Here is a 23,043-nt window from a genome sequence, read left to right on the forward strand (position 1 = left end):
GCCTAAATATAATGTAGATTTTGTCATATCTTTATCAATCGGATATGTTGTTTCCTAGGCCTACTACTGGACTGATGCAGTTAGATTCCGTTCACATTCGTTCGTTTGCATTTGCAATTGGGTCGGGAATTCTAAGCCAAACTGCTATTCAGTATTTTTGTTTGCATGCATGAATAACTAGCCTACTACTTTCAGCATTTAGTTTGCATTCATTTGGTATGTACAGATGTGTGTACGGCTGCAGTCACATAGGCTGTTTGTAATAGATGAACTGTATCAGAGATGGCTATGATAGCACTGGCGCATGGCATGTATGAATGAACAACACAATGCATTTGTTGCTTCAAATCACCCAAGATATAAACATTTAAAGGTTGTCCCTTTTCAGGTTCAATTCAGATCCATGACTAAGAGGCTTAAGTCTAACACAAATAGCTCTCACACAGTGGGGGAAAAAAGGAGAGTTGAAGTCCCGCTAATAATTTAATATGCAGATTAAAAGGTGTGCGCAGTGTGTGGCATGTCAGCAGAGTGTGGTAGTCAGTGTGACGGCGGGGGACAGAGATTTAATCAGATACCCCCTGGGAGGGGAGAGAACCAGCGCTACGCCTCACAGCCAGCCTTCACAGGGCTCACAGCTCTCTCTGTCTCTCTCTCTCTCTCTCTCTCTCTCTCTCTCTCTCTCTCTCTCTCTCTCTCTCAACACCACTCCACGGATGTATCTTTTCTACTTTTTGCATCTACAATCTTCTTGAAACATGAGAGAAATGCACTGTTAAGCATCACGCCGGAAAGCAAAGTTTTAATGGGAGGTCTACATGTTTTTCAGACAAATTTTTGTGATGTTATGAAAGTCTGACAAACACTTATAAATATTGCAATGTGCATTTGAATAATTCTACAGTTGAATAAACTTGGTGAGTTAATCCTTCATGTTAGCCCAGTCTGCGTTTGATCCCTTACAGAGCACCAGTTAATTGGTTATCTGCAAAGGACCTCAGATTATTGATAAAATAACTCTGCTACAGTAGAAATAGTTTAACAGGAAGGAGCAAGAGAAATAGGTAGCTACTAGACCAGTCATTATTAAGTGTTTCACAGTTACATAATTCATGCAAATTTACCCTTTTTTTAGGAGAGAATGTTTTTATTTTGTTTTGCTGCTGAGAGAGCGAGAGGTCACCAGAGGGAGAGGGAGAGTGAGAGAGGCAGAGAAAAAGAGAGAAAGAGAGGCAGAGGGAGAGAGGCTGGCAGAGGGAGGGGCCGAGAGTGAGAGACAGAGAGAGCGAAATAATATAAATGGATGAGTGTTACAATGCAACGTCATAGTTGAAGTAGCATCAATGAATTCATTCAATGACAAGACAGGAAACATGTACACTACATAGACAAAAGTATGTAGACACCCCTTCAAATGAGGGATTCTGCTATTTCAGCCACACCCGTTGCTGACAGGTGTATAAAATCGAACTCCCAGCCATGCAATCTCTCTTTTTTTATGGTCCGGGGCTGTTTTTCCATGGTTCGGGCCCCTTAGTTCCAGTGAAGGGACATCTTAATGCTACAATCAAATCAATTAAATGTATTTATAAAGCCCTTTTTAGATCAGCAGATGTCACAAAGTGCTTATACAGAAACCCAGCCTAAAATCCCAAACAGCAAGCAATGCAGATGTAGAAGCACGTGGCTAGGAAGACCTCCCAAGAAAGGCAGGAACCTAGGAAGAAACCTAGAGAGGAACTAGGCTCTGAGGTGTGGCCAGTCTTCGTTTGGCTCTGCTCGGTGGAGATTATAACATTACATGACCATTTAAGCCCAAATTGTTCTTCAAGATGTTCAAACTTTCATAGATGACCAGCAGGGACAAAAATTACAGCATACAATGACATTCTAGACAATTCTGTGCTTCCAACTTTGTGGCAACAGTTTGTGGAAGGCCCTTTCCTGTTTTGGCTTGACAATTCCCCCATGCTCAAATCAAGGTCCATACAGTAAAGGTTTGTCGGGATTGGTGTGGAAGAACTTGACTGGCCTGCACAGAGCCCTGACCTCAACCCCATCGAACACCTTTGGGATGATTTGGAATGCAGACTGCGAGCCAGGCCTAATTGCCCAACATCAGTTGGTGGCTCGTGGCTGAATGGAAGCAAGACCCTACAGCAATGTTCCAACATCTAGTGGAAAGCCTAACCAGAAGAGTGGAGGCAGTTATAGCAGCAAAGGGGTGACCAACTCCATATAAATACCCATGATTTTGGAATGAGATATTCAACGAGCAGGTGTCCACATACTTTTGGTCATGTTGTGTATCTCATTGCACAATCTGAATGCACAATCAATGTTGCCTAAATATATTCACCTGACTTGTTCCATCTGTTTGAAACTAGGCTTGCCAATGCTCAGGACCCTTGGGCCTCTGTCTTTGTTCTTTCCAAAGGCAGAGCAGAAGGTGCTAGTCTTGCAACAAGCCCTACTAATGAACCTGATTTCAAAACAAGCAGTTTGTAAAGCACATCTCAGGAGTTATGAAACTTGTTCAAATGAATTAACGCTCATGAATATTAGGGGTCTGTGCTGGACATTGTTTTTAGGAAAGCATGCTTATTCACACATCAAATGCAGGCTAAGACTGCAGAAGACAGTGGGAAGAACATAGGAAGAACATAAGTCGGAATGCAATTGAAATGACCACTATAGATCTGCTGGGAGGAGTGTTAATATTGTAGAAGACAAAGAGGAGAAGAACGTTGGCGCGGCCAAATGGACTGTGTGCAACTCGCTATTCAGGTTTAATGCAATTTTCTCCCTTTTCTTGATTTATTATCAATTGTTTAGTCATGCCTAAGCTTGTTTCTCTTAATATAAACTTCTTATGGATAGGGGGCAGCATTTTCACATTTGGATGAAAAGCGTGCCCAGAGTAAACTGCCTCCTACTCAGTCCCAGATGCTAATATATGCATATTATTAGTAGTAATGGATAGAAAACACTCTGGAATTTCTAAAACTGTTTGAATGATGTCTGTGAATATAACAGAACTCATATGGCAGGCAAAAACCTGAGACAAAATCCAACCAGGAAGTGGGAAATCTGAGGTTTGTAGGTTTTCAACTCAGCCCCTATTGAATATACAGTGGGATATGGGTCATCTTGCACTTCCTAAGGCTTCCACTAGACGTCAACGGTCTTTAGAACGTTGTTTCAGGCGTCTACTGTGAAGGGGGGCCGAATGAGAGGGGATTGAGACAGAATCTGCCAGCATCCTCTGTCTCGTGACGAGCGGTCATGAGAAAGTTACCTCTCGTTCCATTGCTTTTCTACAGACAAATGAATTCTCCACTTGACACATTATTGAACATTTATGATAAAAACATCCTAAAGATTGATTCTATACATTGTTTGATTTGTTTCTACGACCTGTAATATAACTTTTGGGAATTTTCGTCCGACATTTCCGCTGGACTTGCCTGTGCCTCGTGAGTTTTGATTTGTTTACTAAACGCCCTAACAAAAGGAGGAATTTGGACATAAATGATGGACTTTATGGAACAAATCAAACATTTATTGTGGAACTGTGATTCCTGGGAGTGCATTCTGATGAAGATCATCAAAGGTAAGTGAATATTTATAATACTATTTCTGACTTATGTTGACTCCAACATGGTGGATATATTCTTGGGTTCTATATGTCGTCTGAGCACCGTACTCAGATTATTGCATGGTTTGCTTTTTCCGTAAAGTCTTTTTGAAATCTGACACAGCGGTTGCATTAAGGAGAAGTATATCTTTAAATCTGTGAATAACACTTGTATCTTTTATTAATGTTTATTATGAGTATTTCTGTGATTTGATGTGGCTCTGTGCAAATTCACGGGATGTTTTGGAGGCAAATCCAAATGTAAACTGAGGTTTTTGGATATAAATATGAATTTGATCGAACAAAACATACATGTATTGTGTAACATGTTGTCCCGGGATTGTCATCTGATGAAGAATATCAAAGGTTAGTGATTAATTTTATCAATATTTCTGCTTTTTGTGACTCCCCTGCTCTTTGCTTGGAAAATTGCTGTATGCTTCCTGTGACAAGTTGCTGACCTAACATAATGATATGTTCTGCTTTCGCCGAAAAGCGTTTTTGAAATCGGACACTGTGGTTGGATTAACGAGAATTGTATCTTTAAAATGGTGCCTATTACTTGTATGTTTGAGAAAATTGAATTATGAGATTTCTGTTGATTTAATTTGGCGCCCTGCAATTTCATTGGCTGTTGGCAAGGGGTACCTAGACAGGTTTTAATATATATCTATTTATATTAATATCATACAGTGGACCACTAAGCCTATAGGAAAGGGTCTATGCATGCAATGACCTGATGCATTTAGCGCAACAAAAAATGTGTCTCTCGGATCCTAACCAGCACGGGTCTGTTTGTGTCTGTTTTCCACTGTCCTTTTCACTGTCCTTGAGTCCATTCGGAACGGGTCTCCGTTTTCTTTTCAAATTAATTTATGCATATCGGGTAAGGTGGAAAAACCACAGATCCATTTCGGAACTGGTCCAACTTTTTTTGACCTGTGAAGACCTCTAGTTCCCACTAACCTGGGCTCTGATCTAGTATGCTTTAGTTGACTCTTCTCACCATCATTGCCATGCCAAACACATCCTCCATCAGGTAAGACTACCCAGTGCATGCAGCATACAATAGCTAGCCTGTCATCCTGGTGGTATTTGAGATGAACTCTATCATATGTATGAGCAAAGATGAAAGCAGTGCTATGTTCCCTAACATAATGTGCTATCAATAAAAAAATCATGAAACTGTAGGCGCACTGAAGTTTATACAGCTTCATGGAGGGCAAATACAACTAGGCTGTCTGATACAATGGTTCTCTTTATCATCCAAGGCTACTTTTCCATGACATCTTCTATAGGAGAACCCATGTGAATCTACAGATAACTACCAAAATAAAGGAAATGCCAACATAAAGTGTTTGGCAGCCACGAGATTCTAACAAGCGTCTGGAAAAAAAGGTTTTGGACCCAAAAAGGGTTCTATCACTTGCTTCATATTGTATATGGCAAGCATTCTTCTAGAACCGTTCTTCTTCACTGAACCAAACTTGGTTCCATATAGAACCCTTGAGTTCCATTTAGGGTTCTACATGGAACCAGGGGTGGCAGATATGTGAAGCAAGCATAGAACCCTTTTTGTTTCCAACCAGAACCTTTCGGAGGGATGCAACACCATTCTTCCACAATAAATTACTAATGCAAATGGTGGTGGAAAACGCTGTCTCGGGTACCGTTCCATGAATCTCCTTAGAAGTGTTAATTTGGGTTGAGATTTAGTGACTGAGACACAGACGCCTTTAAAAACCCCTATGTTCCTTTGAGACGCCTCTTTCAAAGTCAAAGTCACTGAGATCTCTTCTTCTAGCCATGGTAGCCAAAATAATGAGCAACTGGGCATTTTTAATCAAGACCCTATGTATGATGGGATGTTAATTGCTTTATTAACTCAGGAACCACACCTGTGTGGAAGCACCTGCATTCAATAAACTTTGCATCTGTCATTTACTCAAGTGTTTCCTTTATTTTGGCAGTTACCTGTAGATCTAGGAGAAGGGAACCTAAATGAAGAGGCTTACTGTGATTCCTGAAGGCCGATGCTCAATTCAGACTGGACAAACCAGTTAATGCAGTTCATGGTAACCTCTAATGGAATGAGTTTCAAACTGCCAGAATACATGTTTTTCTTCTTGTTGCTTTGTTTGGGATTGTATGAAGTGAACACAAGCTGTAAGAATCTATGAAACTAAGCAACTGACAGAAATGTAATCAATCTGCCAAGTGCACTGTATCAACATTTCTTGAGCTCGCTTTGATACGGAAAAGAGAGTTAGCCTAAATTTGATACAATAACAGAGATAGTGAGATGTGTAATACAGTGCTTCTTATAGCTAGTATATTAGACTGATACAATATCGCCTGTTTTTTCATCTTTTTTTTCGGACCAAGGAATTATTATGGTTGAGAAACAGAACATTACAGAAACCGTTTCTAATCTGAAGATGAGAGATCAGTTTCAGTAGTTGCATCATTGACCAGCGGGGTGAAACTAACAACTGCACTGAACAATTCACTTAATTGATTAAATCTTCAATTAGGATACGTTTTTCAGGGCTGGATCTGGAAATATAAGCTAAACCTCAGGATCGCAGTAAGTAAATCATAGTAAACTGTTATTGTGTGAATTATGTTTGAGGTCAATATAATCTCAAGGGACATGTATTTCATAGAAATCACCATCACTGCTACTTTATGTATATATGTTTTCCAGAAATGAAAAAGTCAGGCTTCTTAACAAATGCCAAATAAAACGACTGTTTATTTTCTATTCTCATTGAACACTTTCCTCCTCATTACTCCACCAAATACATAACTTTGAGTTTGCTAATTCATCTATAGACCTATCCATGGGCAGCTCACAAAGTTGTCTGCAATTTACTCAGTATTCTGGACAATAGGAAGAAGCAAGGTAAATACTGTAAGTGTGGTGTGGCTGCTCTGGGCCTGCATAATGTGACTGGTTGATGAGGGAGGGTGGCAGAGAGAAAGGCTTATTTCACAGCAAGGTGAAACCCATCTGTAGACAGCAGCTGTGTTGGCTGTCAGAGGAGGAATCAGATCTAAATTCCAAAACAATAGCTGGAGAAGACATGTTTTTCTTTATACAGCACAAAAACAGACAACTATACACATACACACAAGTATATGCACACACATACACAGACACACCAGCAACGGGTAATGAAAACCTTTTCAAACATGAAGGCTTAGATTGATTTGAGGAAAAAAGAGGAGTATGGCATTGTAGATGAATCATGAACGTCACGATCTGAACTTTTAAACCTTTCATTCCCATCACAAGAAGTTTCATGTTAGACATTGGAAGGAGGGACTGAAACTCAATTATATTTCACTTCCAAGTGCAAGAAGCACTCCCAGGTGTGTGTAGGTTTAGGAAGAATTCGTAAAAGCAGTGGAAAGCATGGGCATACAAGCAAGAGAATATATTCAAAATCACCTTCATTCGCAGGAATTTGAATTGGTGAAATGATGCTGCCACAATAAACAGCATATACAGACAGATGATAAAGGAGCCTTTGTGGGCTATACTCGGCCTTGATATCCCTCTAGTGGTGTGGGGGCTGTGCTTTGGCAAAGTGGGTGGGGTTATATCCTTCCTGTTTGGCCCTGTCCGGGGGTGTCCTCGGATGGGGCCACAGTGTCTCCTGACCCCTCCTGTCTCAGCCTCCAGTATTTATGCTGCAGTAGTTTATGTGTCGGGGGGCTAGGGTCAGTTTGTTATATCTGGAGTACTTCTCCTGTCCTATTCGGTGTCCTGTGTGAATCTAAGTGTGCGTTCTCTAATTCTCTCCTTCTCTCTTTCTTTCTCTCTCTCAGAGGACCTGAGCCCTAGGACCATGCCCCAGGACTACCTGACATGATGAATCCTTGCTGTCCCCAGTCCACCTGGCCATGCTGCTGCTCCAGTTTCAACTGGCCTGGGCCCTAGGACCATGTCCCAGGACTACCTGACATGATGACTCCTTGCTGTCCCCAGTCCACCTGACTGTGCTGCTACTCCAGTTTCAACTGTTCTGCCTTATTATTATAATCTCCACCCGGCACAGCCAGAAGAGGACTGGCCACCCCACATATGCTCTCTCTAATTCTCTCTTTCTTTCTCTCTCTCGGAGGACCTGAGCCCTAGGACCGTGCCCCAGGACTACCTGACATGATGACTCCTTGCTGTCCCCAGTCCACCTGACTGTGCTGCTACTCCAGTTTCAACTGTTCTGCCTTATTATTATTCGACCATGCTGGTCATTTATGAACATTTGAACATCTTGGTCATGTTCTGTTATAATCTCTACCCGGCACAGCCAGAAGAAGACTGGCCACCCCACATAGCCTGGTTCCTCTCTAGGTTTCTTCCTAGGTTTTGGCCTTTCTAGGGAGTTTTTCCTAGCCACCGTGCTTTTACACCTGCATTGTTTGCTGTTTGGGGTTTTAGGCTGGGTTTCTGTACAGCACTTTGAGATATCAGCTGATGTACGAAGGGCTATATAAATAAATTTGATTTGAATTTGATTTGATAAACAGGATTATAAAAACAGACAATAAACAGGATATACAGACAGACGATTAACAGGAAATACAGACAGACGGTAAACAGGAAATACAGACAGACGGTAAACAGGATATACAGACAGACGGTAAACAGGATATACAGACAGACGATAAACAGGATATACAGACAGACAATAAACAGGATATACAGACAGACAATAAACAGGATATACAGTCAGATGATAAACAGGATATACAGACAGGTGATAAATGGGATATAAAAACAGACGATAAACAGGATATACAGACAGACAACATATGTAGAAGCAGAGTTTACACAAATCGACATGCAGTATTTACACTATGTACACTGTATATTTTATAAAGTATTTTTGATATGGAACTTTGCAATGTACAGTGAAAATGCTTGATGTGTTTAAATATCATTTGACAGTCTGCCTTTTTAGCCTGGCCTAATTTAAGACAACTTTGTTGATATTTTTGACATCCTTTGTTTTATCTTCATTGATTCATGTATTTTACTGCCTTTTGTTAGTTTATCTTTCATTTTATAATTTTACTCTAAAGTGTGAAAATAAAATGTGAAAATAAAAATACAGTTGAATAACATGTTAAATCTTGAAATGATGAAATGACAATTATAGTCATATGAATATAGATTTCAATAACTTAATAGTATATCATTCTTATTAAGATGATTTTCAAATATGTGAACCAATTTGAAAGGCTACCATGCACAGGTTTGGAGAAGATTGCTGCTGAACTGATCGGGATGAATGAGGACAATGGCCAAGGTGTTAAGAGCTATTAGCATGTGTGAAGATCCATGTCCTTCCAGAGCTGATGACTCAGACAGGAGAAATTCACAGAAATTCCAAACTTATGACTGTTGAGATCTGTGTTTATCGTGACTTCTACTTGTCATGATTAGATTAAAGACATCTGGACACACATCTAATCACCCTGAAACAGGCCATTTTACGCAGTGTCAGGTGATGTAAATATAATCATAATAATCATAATTATAATAATTTGGTGGGTACTTATATTTGTCCTGTTTTACACACGAACAAGTGTGTATTATATGCATGTGTGAGTTGTGAATGTTTTTTGCATATCCCAACTCCCCCTGAGACACCATCGAAGAGTGGGGTCAGGGCCAGAGTCACATATTCAAGAATGGGGGCAAATATTAAGGCCACCTTTTCATACTGTACTTTCAACTGCTCTAATGTTATTGTACGATATGTTGAGTAAAAGGCTAACACATGGTGTCCTCTCTCTACTACCACACTTGCATAATGCTCCAGGGAAGGAACTTATCAGAACTAGATCCTACTTTTTAAGTAGTGATGGGTTTTATGAGTGTAAAAACATTTTATATAACCCCTCAAGAGAAAGAAAGAGTAAGAAATGCAATAATCCCGACCAAGTTGTCGATGAGGTCAAGATGTACAGTAATAATACAAAATGTTCACAAAACAGAATTGAATTGAAGTTAAAAATCTATAAGTCTATAGTGCAGGTTATAATATTCCATTCCATAAATCCAGACAGTAAGTGATTCTAAGACTTGTGGATGTCTGGAAAAAAAACAGAGTGAAAAAAGGAAGCGTAGCACTATGCTACTTTTTGGGGCGACCCGACCAAATTCACATAGAAATGATGAGTTATAGATCTCTCATTCTCGTTGAAAGCAAGTCTAAGAAGTGGTAGATTGTTTCTATGTGCGAAATTTCTATGCATTCTTAAGTTTTGTTTTTGCGTCTTTTACTTTTGGTTTTGTGAACCAGCTGAATATACAATATTTGGGGTTATTGAACAGATATACCACAGCGATTTAGATGGTACAATGATTCTCTACACTATACATTTACATTGCTTGTTTGGTCACAAACTGATATTAGGCAAACTATTAGAATTTTTGCAACCAGGAAATGGCGGAGTGTCTCAAATTGTAATTACTGGAAAGCCAGCAACTCAGATAGAAACTATTATGGCAAGACAGTCAAGCCAATATTTAATTGGTGTATAGGTCAAATGTGGTTGAGTAAGTGGCCAAGATGGACCCTTTCCAGGCAATGGCTTGGCTTCCATACACTTTTAAAGATAGCCCTAGTACTGCTTAATATTATTTAACTGTACTTGGACTGTCTTTAAAAGTGTATCCACTATTAAATGCTTTTTAAGTGCTTCATCATACAGTAGTATGTAATCAATGAACTCTAAAAAGCACTGCTGCCTATCCCACCACAAAACATTTTTTTCATTGATCCAATCTAAGCTTGTTTGATTGTGTTTCTCAGGGTCTACTCTCAGGGGCTCACCCTGCCAACTGGGCTGTGTGTGTGCAGTGTGTGTGTGCAGTGTGTGTGTGTGTGTAGTGTGTGTGTATGTAGTGTGTGTGTTGGCTAGAGACAGGGGACAGAGGGACCTATGGACCATCAGAAAAAGGACTTACTTGCGGGACTTGTGGTCTAGGAGGTTGTCATCCAGGTTGAGCAGGGTTGGCTGGCTGATGACTCTTCTGTTGTACAACATGGTGTTCCTCCTCAGGGAGAGCAGCGACTGACAGAACTTCACCCCCATTTCCTCCAATTCCCCCGTGCCAGTCTGCATGCCCTAGAACAAACAAGACAACACAGACACGGTCCATTTAAAACACAATAACATCAGGATATGATATGACGTCTTTAGAAAAGCTTCAGGTCTTTCATTAGAAAGAAACAAGATAAAAAGCCTTCTGATTACTGGTATGTAAGCAAACTACTATTTTCTGGACAAGTAGGATTGCTTCAGCTATACATTAGCCTGGTAACTAAATTGTAATACTTCTGAGTGGGGCCATTGGAGTATTTAGCCTACAGTCCATAACCACTGAATGTGTTGTATAAAAAGCCTCTCTGGATAATTGTATTCATATCAAAGTAGCGACTGTCATGGAGAAATAGCTGTGATCTGTGATCTGCTCATTAACCTATCAGCTCTGAATACATAGAACTTGCACCTTCAGGACATTAGCTTTTGTAGGTTTTGCCTGGGAATCTCATAATGTTATAATGATTGCGGATAATTGCTCTACAGGCAACTGCACCTGCTTACTCAACCGTGTTATTAGCACATGAGAAGCTACTCCTCAAAGGGTTAGGAGAAGACCACCAGTAGCAGATCCCCAGAGGGTGTCATCCAACCGGGCTGTTTGTTTCTCTTTTGGCTGTCACCAAACTGATGAAACGTGGCATGCTTTACAAAAGGACGTGGCTATGCAAATATAAGAGTAAATACGGGTGACACATGACATGATGATGACATGTTTTTCAGCAGCCTTGTGATCCTCACAAGTGACTCTCAGCCTACTACAGCCATGTATCCATTTGGCCTATATGTCACCCCGCTCCAGCATAGTACTCAATGAGACTTCAGAATCACATGCTCTGCTCCGCATGCAGTCTCTTTAGAGCAGGTGTGATGTTTCCATCCACAATCGCCATAATGGCAAAACAAATAGTGTAGCAATTTTCCAGATGACTCTCCTCCTCTTTAATCCTGTGTTTAGGCCATGCTTTTCTTCCATCCAATATCCTTTTCTCCTCCCCTGTAGGAACCATGTCAGAGCAGATAAGTGGAATGCCTGCTCCGTGCGCCGCATGTGCAATGAGACAGGGTAGAGAGGAGAGCTGGAGAGCTGGGTGCTGGGCCCGCAGTAGCTCTGTGACTCATGGGAGGAGATTGTCTAAAGCCATGACACGGAAGTTTCATGGCTTGGAAGGGTGTGTGCGTGTGTGTTTGTGTGCATTGTGTTTGTGTGCGCTTCTGGATCCATACCCCCTGAGAAACACCATATATTGCACTAAGAAGACAGACCAACCTGTCAAAATGAGTGGTACATAGTGTGCAGGGGATAGCTGTTCAATAATTCAGAGTGCAGAAGAAAAGGTTTACATGTCCAGCATGCATAGAGTCCTGGCTGTTTGCTTGGGAAGGAAAATCAATTCTTCCCCTGTTTGCATTGTGGAGGCAACATTGACCATTTCAATTGCTGACTCTGCTCTCACCCTCCTCAAAATGTCAAACTGTTTGGCATGAGGATATGTCATGTAATTAAACCACTCTTCCTTTTCTCATGTTGGCTCGTTTAAAGACTGATATGTGCAATGGAAATGTGGGAATGTTAATTACACCTTTCTGGCACTAATGCTACGGCTAATGAAAGGAAGGAAGTATCTGATGCATCTGTGAGCACAAGCTGCTTCCTAAATGACACAATACCTTCTCTATCTGAGTATAACACAATAGAGCAATATGAACTACCCAGCAAGCCCCCAAAGGGCATAGTGTTTGGTTAATAGCAACAACAACAAAAAATTGCCTATGAGCTTCCAAGTGTCAAGTACAGATGTAGTATCGTAATTTGAGCCAGTTTGCTACAGCAGGAAATGTGAATTATTATTTAGATTATAATTAATGGACAGTTTTTGTAGGGATTGGTGAATTTTTCATTTGGCCAAATCAAGTCTGACATTTTAAAGTGGAAATTACTAAATGTAGAAGCCCTTTTAAACCTTGAATACACTACAAGTTTGCAAAAGAGGTCCTACATCTGTACATCAGAGAGAGAGAGACTTGGCTCCCTATATCCCCTTCCAGTTCAACTGCAGGGTCTGGCATTACACTAATGGTTCACAAATCATTTAATTGTAATTTGCCATTTGATACATTTATTATCGACCAAGTGCCTAATAATGCCGCTGATATGGTGGCCCAGGGACTATACTAAACGAATACAACTATATTCATTATGCTGTCGCATACAGTAGCTATGTCTGTCCTACATATTTCATGGGGTTGTCTATCTATCGTACAGCTGGCCTGGAAACCTTCTGACACACCCCGTTGCTAAATCAAATAAAAACAGCAAAATACTGCTAGACTTTAATGTTTCACTTTCAAAATAAATCTATGCCAATGATCAGACAAATGGCAATAATAATTTAGCATTTGAAACAGTGCTTGAATTGGATGTGTTTTTCATGTGAGTTAACTCCAACCATGGGAACAGAGGGACCTCATTTGCTGTTTGAGGAGAGAGCCACATGTCCTTGTCCCATGTTGGGATGGCTGATTTGTATAGCATATGTCCATAATTAGATGTGTGGGTTTCAAGCCGACGTTACGGAGAAATGCTTAAAAATATCTCGTGGCTTTGATGAATCTCTTAATGAACTCCTAGCCATGCATACAGATCTCCATCATGTCAACATGACTTCTCCAGCCCATAGAGACACCATGGTTTCAAACCTCTACCACAGATTTCCCAACATACTCTGTGTAGCCTGTATTGTACCGCCCACTCGATTTACATTTCTGTGAACATTCCTTTAGGAGATATACGGTAACGGAAGATATTTCCTTCAGAATACCATTAGCCTCCTCTCTTTAGCCACTTGTAAATCATATCTCCTTTCAAGCCCCAGGAAATTAAAAAAGGGAGTCTGAACACAACACACATTAATATTTCCCTGCAATACACGATACAAAGCAAGCAGAGAGTCTGGAGCCTCTTGGTCCCTTGTTTGGGGAGTTAGTCTGTGTATCTAGTCCAGTGGTTCTCAATCCTGGTCCTGGGGACCTTTGTTTTTGCCCTAGCACTACACAGCCGACTCAAATGATCAACTCATCATCAGGCTTTGATTATTTGAATCAGGTGTGGAGTACTAAAGCAAAAACAAAAATGTACACCCACTTTGGGTCCCCAGGACCAGGATTGGGAAACAGTTGTCTCCTGATGTTGGTTAGCGTGTCCTTTAACCTCCCTGTAGAAATCACTGTCTATATCCTGTACAGATTGTGCCTTCCCACTGCGGTGGCCACTCATTGGAAACAACAACTCCCTAATGGCCTTGTTAACAGGTTCACGCACCTCAGTCAGTCCTCAAACAGAACACAATAGAACACAGGTTGGCCGGGAGTGTGGTAAGGTGAGTCCACCGAGGCGTAACACACACATGCATGCACACGCACGCACACACACACACACACACACACACACACACACACACACACACACACACACACACACACACACACACACACACACACACACACACACACACACACACACACACACACACACACACACTCCCTGCAACACGGATGTAGTGCAAGAGGATGCTTGCCTGGGATTTGGCATTTGGTGCATCTTTTAAAAGGCTCTCTCGTCATGACTCTTTCATTTGATATTAGACCCTGATGAATATTGGATGGGTTCTGCCTTCCTCAGCGAAAGACTGACCTTCAGAAAATATATTCTGAGGTCACTGCCCTGGGGTTTGAAGTTGATGTGCTGGCTCTCTTGTCCTCTATATGTATGTGGTCCCACTAGGAAAGCTTATTCTGGGGAAGTATGACATCTAACTGTATTATTAAATCACTGCCTAATCTATATGTATTTTGAGTTGTAGTTATTAAACTCGGCTTTAGTAGAGCACCCTGTGATTGTTTTTTGGCACCTTTACATTATCGGACAAACGTTTACGTTTCAAATAAAAGCCTTTTGAAGCCCTATAAACGAAGTCATCTGCTTGTCCTCTTCTTTATTTTGGAAGCGTATTTAGAAGGAAGGACCATAAAAGAGGAAGACAACTGATAGTTTGTGAGGAAGTGAGAAACTCCAGAAACCTAATCAAAGTATTTTGTGCTCATTTATCTTGGCACTCGTTTGTCTTAATTGTGTCCTTAAGAAAAATAAGACTTGATTAGTTTGGGCGTAAAGAAATGACAACTCAGCAGACGTTCTTCCCCTCTAGCTGGAAATGCAAAGCTAAGGTGATTAGAGGTAGAATCTTTGTGATGCAAATTAGATTCCTTTGAAGATTTCCCTTCTTTTAGCGTAGACAGTCTTACGGCATCAAGCAATAGAAACCTGGTGTCATGGTGGTGAATGGAAAGATGGGAAGGGAAAAGTCAATATGGCTTTCAATATGCATTTGTCCCAATTCACATAGGCAGTTTTTATGTTGTGGCTGATCTGAAAACCTCATATTCAACAGTTGTACTTGCAGCAATAAGCACATTAACGTATTCATATTTTGACAGGCTATCATTATGAAAAACAAAGATAATAGATTAACCTGATGTTAGGAGTTCAGTCCAAGGAATCCCCTTGAATTGCCCATACAGTTCTGAAAATAAAAATTAAAGACAAAGGAAATTCAGGATACCAAAAATTATACAAATCCATGTGTGAATGAAGTACAGAATATTTTTGGTCACTGTTTAAAAATATTCCCCTACATGTAGAATACAACCACTTAGTTCACCAAGCCTGCATACCAAACCCAACGTATTGCTAACTCAGTGGTGAGCTGCTCCCATCAATGACCCAGTCTCTGATTCAGTGACTGTCTGAGAGGATAATTAAGCTTCTAGTCCCTGACGAATCCCACAGCCAATCCCACGTCTCACACAAGCCACTAATTGGCATGAATTAACAGTGAACTGAGGTCATTTCATCAGTGACTGCTCAAGCAGCACATAAAGAGCAGCAGAGAGAGGGAGAGAGAGATAAATATATATATAGAGAGAGAGAAAGAGAGAGAGAGAGAGAGAGAGAGAGAGAGAGAGAGAGAGAGAGAGAGAGTCTGATGGTCTGCCAGACTTCTGACACGGCCTGACGATATTAGTACAGACTTTTTAATCAAGAAACATTCAGGCTTTTTCCCAACCCTAAAGTGCATGTAGCAAACATATGGCCCACCACCTGCTCACTGGGCCATCCTAATGAAAAGTCAGATTTTCTCATCCATTAGTCCATATCACCCACATTCAGCTTCTGATCTGATAACCAACACAGCAACACTTAGTGAGTGTTATTCTAGCCAGCTGGACTCAGTCTTCTAAGTCATTGACTGTGCTATAGAGAGAGCATAGAGAGAATGGTTTCAAATGACTCTCATACAGTTGAAGTCGGAAGTTTACATACACCTTAGCCAAATACATTTAAACTCAGTTTTTCACTTTTTAATCCCAGTAAAAAATTATTCCCTGTTTTAGGTCAGTTAGGATCACCACTTTATTTTAAGAATGTGAAATGTCAGAATAATAGTAGAGAGAATGATTTATTTCAGCTTTAATTTATTTCTTCACATTCCCAGTGGGTCAGAAGTTTACATACACTCAAGTAGTATTTGATAGCATTGCATATAAATTGTTTAACTTGGGTCAAACATTTCGGGTAGCCTTCCACAAGCTTCCCACAATAAGTTGGGGGAATTTTGGCCCATTCCTCCTGACAGAGCTGGTGTAACTGAGTCAGGCTTGTAGGCCTCCTTGTTCGCACACGCTTTTTCAGTTCTGCCCACAAAATTCTCTATAGGATTGAGGTCAGGGCTTTGTGATGGCCACTCCAATAGCTTGACTTTGTTGTCCTTGGGCCATTTTGTCACGACTTTGGAAGTATGCTTGGGGTCCTTGTCCATTTGGAAGCTTTAACTTCCTGACTGATGTCTTGAGATGTTTCTTCAATATATCCACATAATTTTCCTCCCTCATGACGCCATCTATTATGTGAAGTACACCAGTCCCTCCTGCAGCAAAGCACCACCACAACATGATGCTGTCACCCCCGTGCTTCACGGTTGGGATGGTGTTCTTCAACTTGCAAGCCTCCCTCTTTTTCCTCCAGACATAATGATGGTCATTAACGGCCATTTTTGTTTCATCAGACCAGAGGACATTTCTCCAAAAAGTACGATCTTTGTCCCCATGTGCAGTTGCAAACCGTAGTCCTTTTTTATGGTGGTTTTGGAGCAGTGGCTTCTTCCTTGCTGAGCGGCCTTTCAGGTTATGTCAATATAGGACTTGTTTTACTTTGGATATAGATACTTTTGTACCTGTTTCCTCCAGCATCTTCACAAGGTCCTTTGCTGTTGTTCTGGGATTGATTTGTGCTTTTCACACCAAAGTACATTTATCTCTAGGTGTCACGCCCTGACCTTAGAGAGACATTTTATTTCTCTATTTGGTGAGGTCAGGGTGTGATGCTGGGTGGAATCCTGACTAGAACCCAAAAATTTGATCATATTACTCCAGTGCTAGCCTCCCTACACTGGCTTCCTGTCAAAGCAAGGGCTGATTTCAAGGTTTTACTGCTAACCTACAAAGCATTACATGGGCTTGCTCCTACCTATCTCTCTGATTTGGTCCTGCCATACATACCTACACGTACGCTACGGTCACAAGACGCAGGCCTCCTAATTGTCCCTAGAATTTCTAAACAAACAGCTGGAGGCAGGGCTTTCTCCTATAGAGCTCCGATTTTATGGAACGGTCTGCCTACCCATGTCAGAGACGCAAACTCGGTCTCAACCTTTAAGTCCTTACTGAAGACTCATCTCTTCGGTGGGTCATATGATTGAGTGTAGTCTGGCCCAGGAGTGGAAGGTGAACGGAAAGGCTCTGGAGCAACGAACCGCCCTTGCTGTCTCTGCCTGGCCGGTTCCCCTCTTTCCACTGGGATTCTCTGCCTCTAACCCTATTACAGGGGCTGAGTCACTGGCTTACTGGGGCTCTTTCATACCGTCCCTGGGAGGGGTGCGTCACCTGAGTGGGTTGAGTCACTGATGTGATCATCCTGTCTGGGTTGGCGCCCCCCCCTTGGGTTATGCCGTGGCGGAGATCTTTGTGGGCTATACTCAGCCTTGTCTCAGGATGGTAAGTTGGTGGTTGAAGATATCCTTCTAGTGGTGTGGGGGCTGTGCTTTGGCAAAGTGGGTGGGGTTATATTTTTCCTGTTTGGCCCTGTCCGGGGGTGTCCTCGGATGGGGCCACAGTGTCTCCTGACCCCTCCTGTCTCAGCCTCCAGTATTGATCCTGCAGTAGTTTATGTGTCGGGGGGGCTAGGGTCAGTTTGTTATATCTGGAGTACTTCTCCTGTCCTATTCGGTGTCCTGTGTGAATTTAAGTGTGCTCTCTCTAATTCTCTCTTTCTCTCTTTCTTTCTCTCTCTCAGAGGACCTGAGCCCTAGGACCATGCCTCAGGACTACCTGACATGATGACTCCTTGTTCCCAGTCCACCTGGCCGTGCTGCTGCTCCAGTTTCAACTGTTCTGCCTTATTATTATTGGACCATGCTGGTCATTTATGAACATTTTAACATCTTGGCCATGTTCTGCTATAATCTCCACCCGGCACAGCCAGAAGAGGACTGGCCACCCCACATAGCCTGGTTCCTCTCTAGGTTTCTTCCTAGGTTTTGGCCTTTCTAGGGAGTTTTTCCTAGCCACCGTGCTTCTACGCCTGCATTGCTTGCTGTTTGGGGTTTTAGGCTGGGTTTCTGTACAGCACTTTGAGATATCAGCTGATGTACGAAAGGCTATATAAATACATTTGATTTGATTTTTGGGCATTCTATGTTTTGTATTTCTTTGTGTTTGGCCGAGTGTGGTTCCCAATCAGAGGCAGCTGTCTATCGTTGTCTCTGATTGGGAATCATACTTAGATAGCCTTTTCCCACCTATGTTGTGGGATCTTGTTTTTGTACAGTTCTTGTAGCCTACGGAACTGTAGGTTCGTTTTGGTTTCACTTTGTTATTTTGCTGCTGGTTCTCATTTAATAAATATGATGACAACAAATTACGCTGCACCTTGGTCTCATTCAAACAACGCACATTACAGAAGATCCCACCACAAAAAGACCCAGCAGCGTTTTCTGGAGGAGTGGACATGGGAGGAGATACTGGAAGGCAAGGGTCCCTGGGCGCAGGCTGGAGAGTATCACCGTCCAAGGGAGGAGATAGAAGCAGCTAGAGTGGAACGGTGAGGATACGGGGAATTAGAGGAACGGCAACTATACAAGGGGTCACGGCACGGAAGCCTTCCAGTACGTCTCCTCAGTCCGGTGAGACCTGTTCCGGCTCCACGTAGGAGGCCTCCAGTGATGATCCATGGCACGAAGCCTCCAGTTATGATCCATGGCATGAAGCCTCCAGTGAAGATCCATGGCACGAAGCCTCCAGTGATGAGCCATGGCACGAAGCCTCCAGTGATGATCCATGGCACAAAGCCTACAGTGAGGATCCATGGCCCGGAGCCTGCAGTGAGGATCCATGGCACAAAGCCTCCAGCGTCGATCCGCTGTCCGGAGCCTCCAGCGACAGTCTCCAGTCCGGAGCCTCCAGAGATGGTCCCCAGTCCGGAGCCTCCAGCAACGGTCCCCAGTCCGGAGCCTCCAGCGACGGTCCCCAGTCCGGAGAATCCAGCGACGGTCCCCAGTCCAGAGCCTCCAGCGAGGGTCCCCAGTCCAGAGCCTCCAGCGAGGGTCCCCAGTCTGGGGCCTGCAATGAAGGTCCCCAGTCCAGAGCCTGCAGAGAGGGTCCCCAGGTCTACCATACAACCAGGTCTACCATTTTTTATGAGGTCTTGGCTGGTTTCTTTTGATTTTCCTATGATGTCAAGCAAAGTTTGAAGTTTGAAGGTAGGCCTTGAAATACATCTACAGGTACACCTCCACCTCCAATTATCAAATTATGTCAATTAGCCTATCAGAAGCTTCTAAAGACATGACATTTACTGGAATTTTCCAAGCTGTTTAAAGACACAGTCAACTTAGTGTATGTAAACTTCTGACCCACTGGAATTGTGATACAATGAATTATAAGTGAAATAATCTGTCTGTAAACAATTGTTAGAAAAATGACTTGTGTCATGCACAAAGTAGATGTCCTAACCGACTTGCCAAAACTATAGTTTGTTAAGAAGAAATTTGTGGAGTGGTTGAAAAACAAGTTTTAAATGACTCCAACCTAAATCTATGTAAATGTCCAACTTCAACTGTACATTTTTTATTTATTTTACCTTTATTTAACTAGGCAAGTCAGTTAAGAAGAAATTCTTATTTTCAATGACTGCCTGGGAACAGTGGGTTAACTGCCTGTTCAGGAATGATAGATTTTTACCTTGTCAGCTCGGGGGTTTGAACTTGCAACCTTCCGGTTACTAGTCCAACGCTCTAACCACTAGGCTACCCTGCCGCCCCGCGGTAAAGAGGGCAATGGAACGCAGACCTTGGGGGAAAGAACAAGGACGCCATTATTGGCGTGGAAGAAAATGGATATTCATTGAATCCGTCATGTACTGTATGTGCTCTAACTGGTCACAATGTGGTTACTAAAATCAGATTTTGATATAGTGTATTTGACTGTTTTTCGCTGCATAATATTTAGAAGTTGTCCTTAACTGCCGTTCGTATAAGTTGGTAGCATAGCTACACACTTAGAAACAAAGGTTTTAAAAGGGTTCTTTGGGTGTCCCAATAGGAGCATCCTTTTTGATTCCAGGTAGAACTCTTTATAGCTTACACTGCGGGTTCTACATGGAGGCCAAAAAGGTTCTACCTTTTTAAAGGGTCTCCAATGGGGACCGCCGATTTGTTCGAATTCCATTGATCAGCATGTATTGCTGTCAAAATGTGCTTGCTCTATTCTACAGAGACAGTTCCATCACTTATGGATCTTCTAATCTCATTTAAATCAGGAATTACATGAAACCATGAAGGCAGTTTAACAGTAGACTTTTTTGGTGGGGGTTAAAATAGAGGACTTGAACATGTAATCAACACCTAAATCCTCCTGATATACATATGAAAGTGATCTTTCATTGACTCAACTTTATTTCTTCATGCTCAGGAACACTCTGCTATGAAACAGCCTTTATCTCATTCTGAAAAATCTATGCTATAGAAAGTTACAGCATAAATATACCATACAATAAGATATTACCACCAAGGTCAAGATTAACTGTGGGCATAAACGGACCCATGGCACTCATCTAAAGAGGGGAAGGTAGTCTGGCAATGTGCCCACCTATCCACTGGCTGCCTCTGAGGCCCAATTTAATGTCTCTTATTTCTGATGGTCTGAACGTTATGTGTAATTTGTTCACCAAGGTTGTTTGCCCACACTGATGATCATAAGTGAATCTTCAGTACTTACTCGTAGTCGAACGCTGTTTAAAGATGGATTGAAAAGGGTGAATAAAGGAAGATGACGTGGCTTACTTTTATGTTTATGTGAAAGAAGCATATATATATACTGAACAAAAAATATAAATGCAGCATGTTCATGTTTCATGAGCTGAAATAAAAATCCCAGACATTTGAGATACGCACCAAAAGCGCACCAAAACCTCACACAACACAAAGCCACAGATGTCTCAAGTTTTGAGTGAGTGTGCAATTGGCATGCTGACTGCAGGAATGTCCACCAGAGCTCTTGCCAGAGAATTGAATGTTCATTTCTCTACCATCAGCCACCTCCAACATCTTTTTAGAGAATTTGGCAGTATGTCCAACCGGCCTCACAACCGCAGACCACGTGTAACCACGCCAGCCCAGGACCTCCACATCCGGCTTCTTCACATGTGGGATCGTCTGAGACCAGTCACCAGGACAGCTGATGAAACTGAGAACTATTTATGTCTGTAATAAAGCCCTTTTACGGGGAAAGCCTCATTCTGATTGGCTGGGCCTGGCTCCCCAGTGGATGTGCCTGGCTCCCTCCCAGGCCTACCCATGGCTGGTCCCTGCCCAATCACGTGAAATCCATAGATTAGGGCCTAATTTATTTATTTCAATAGACTGATTTCCTTATATGAACTTTAACTCAGTAAACATTTTGAAATTGTTGCATGCTGTATTTATATTTTTGTTCAGTATATATATATATATATAAGATAAATAAAGGTTAAATAATAACAATCAAAAATAATTCTGCATCATCGAAAATGCAGGCAAAATTTGTGAAATCACCTGGGAGACATTGCCTAGTAGCTTTTAAAACATGATTACAAAAAACCCATGTGAACCAATCAACAGTGCAATAAATGATTATTACCTTCTGCAGGCTATAATGAGGAGACGGAGAGAGGGGGAGGCTTCTCCTCCAATGAGATCATTACATGGGGGGAGTTGAAAGGGGGGGAAGAGGTAGGTAGGGGATGTATGGGGTAAGGTCAAATGGAGGGATCCATGGACACGTGAGGATTGCAAAACCTGTACTGTTATGCCAACACTTCCCTCCCAAGACTACTACAGTACAGCTAAGGTTAGTGGAATATTTGTCATGGGAGAAACATTGGCACAACTGTAGCTACATATTTTCTTCCATGGACCGAATAACCTTTACTAAGACATTTTTATTTCTTATTGTCTTTATAGGAGAACTACTGTTAAAAATCATAGCACGAGGAGAGTGAAAGTTCCGCTGCTCATATAAAGACAAATTATTTATAGGTCAAAGAAAACTACTGTAAAAGTGGGTCTAGTTTACAGGCCAACTTTTTAAGACTACTTTAGGAGTGCAAGCCTAATTACCCATATTGCTTTTGGGAGGTGTTCCTTTCTCCCCCTCTTCATAATATATGAACCATTTCTTCTCAAGAGATGCAGCATGAGAAGATACACTAGTATGAGTCTTCTGTTGATATCCACTGTGCTTATTCAAACATAATATTTCTACTCTACTGTTATTTCTCAAAGGAGGTGTGAGTGTTTGTGCCTCAGGGAGGGAACACTGATTGTATACCACTACAATCCCAGAGGAAGCCAATGCATCGGTGCATTCTGAAGAGCTATCCTTCTCTGTCTATTTAGGACAAGGCACTCAAACCAATGATCTTCCACAGCTGATGAAATAGTCCTACCGCACCAACGTATCAATGAACTGGCCCCAAACACAGACTCATGAAGCACATCGTAAAGAGTGACGTTGACTTCTACAAACATATACAGTGGGGTAAAAAAATATTTAGTCAGCCACCAATTGTGCAAGTTCTCCCACTTAAAAAGACAAGAGAGGCCTGTAATTTTCAGCATAGGTACACTTCA

The 23,043-nt window shown here is 41.8% G+C and overlaps 1 protein-coding gene across 2 annotated transcripts in view; it reads right to left on the bottom strand.

Moving 5' to 3' along the window:
- Positions 1 to 23,043, bottom strand: part of LOC115134398 (cytosolic carboxypeptidase 4) — a 153,167-nt gene that overhangs the window by 30,686 nt on the left and 99,438 nt on the right. The window contains exon 23 of one of the 2 annotated variants that reach the window (XM_029668312.2): positions 10,623 to 10,783. In XM_029668312.2, the coding sequence (XP_029524172.1) occupies positions 10,623 to 10,783 (161 nt within the window). Of the gene's footprint in view, positions 1 to 10,622; positions 10,784 to 15,290; positions 15,343 to 23,043 lie in introns of those variants that run through there. The other variant, XM_029668313.2, reaches the window with a different exon arrangement.

This window comes from Oncorhynchus nerka, linkage group LG9a (assembly GCF_034236695.1).
Source record: "Oncorhynchus nerka isolate Pitt River linkage group LG9a, Oner_Uvic_2.0, whole genome shotgun sequence".
NCBI classification, from domain to species: Eukaryota; Metazoa; Chordata; class Actinopteri; order Salmoniformes; family Salmonidae; genus Oncorhynchus; species Oncorhynchus nerka.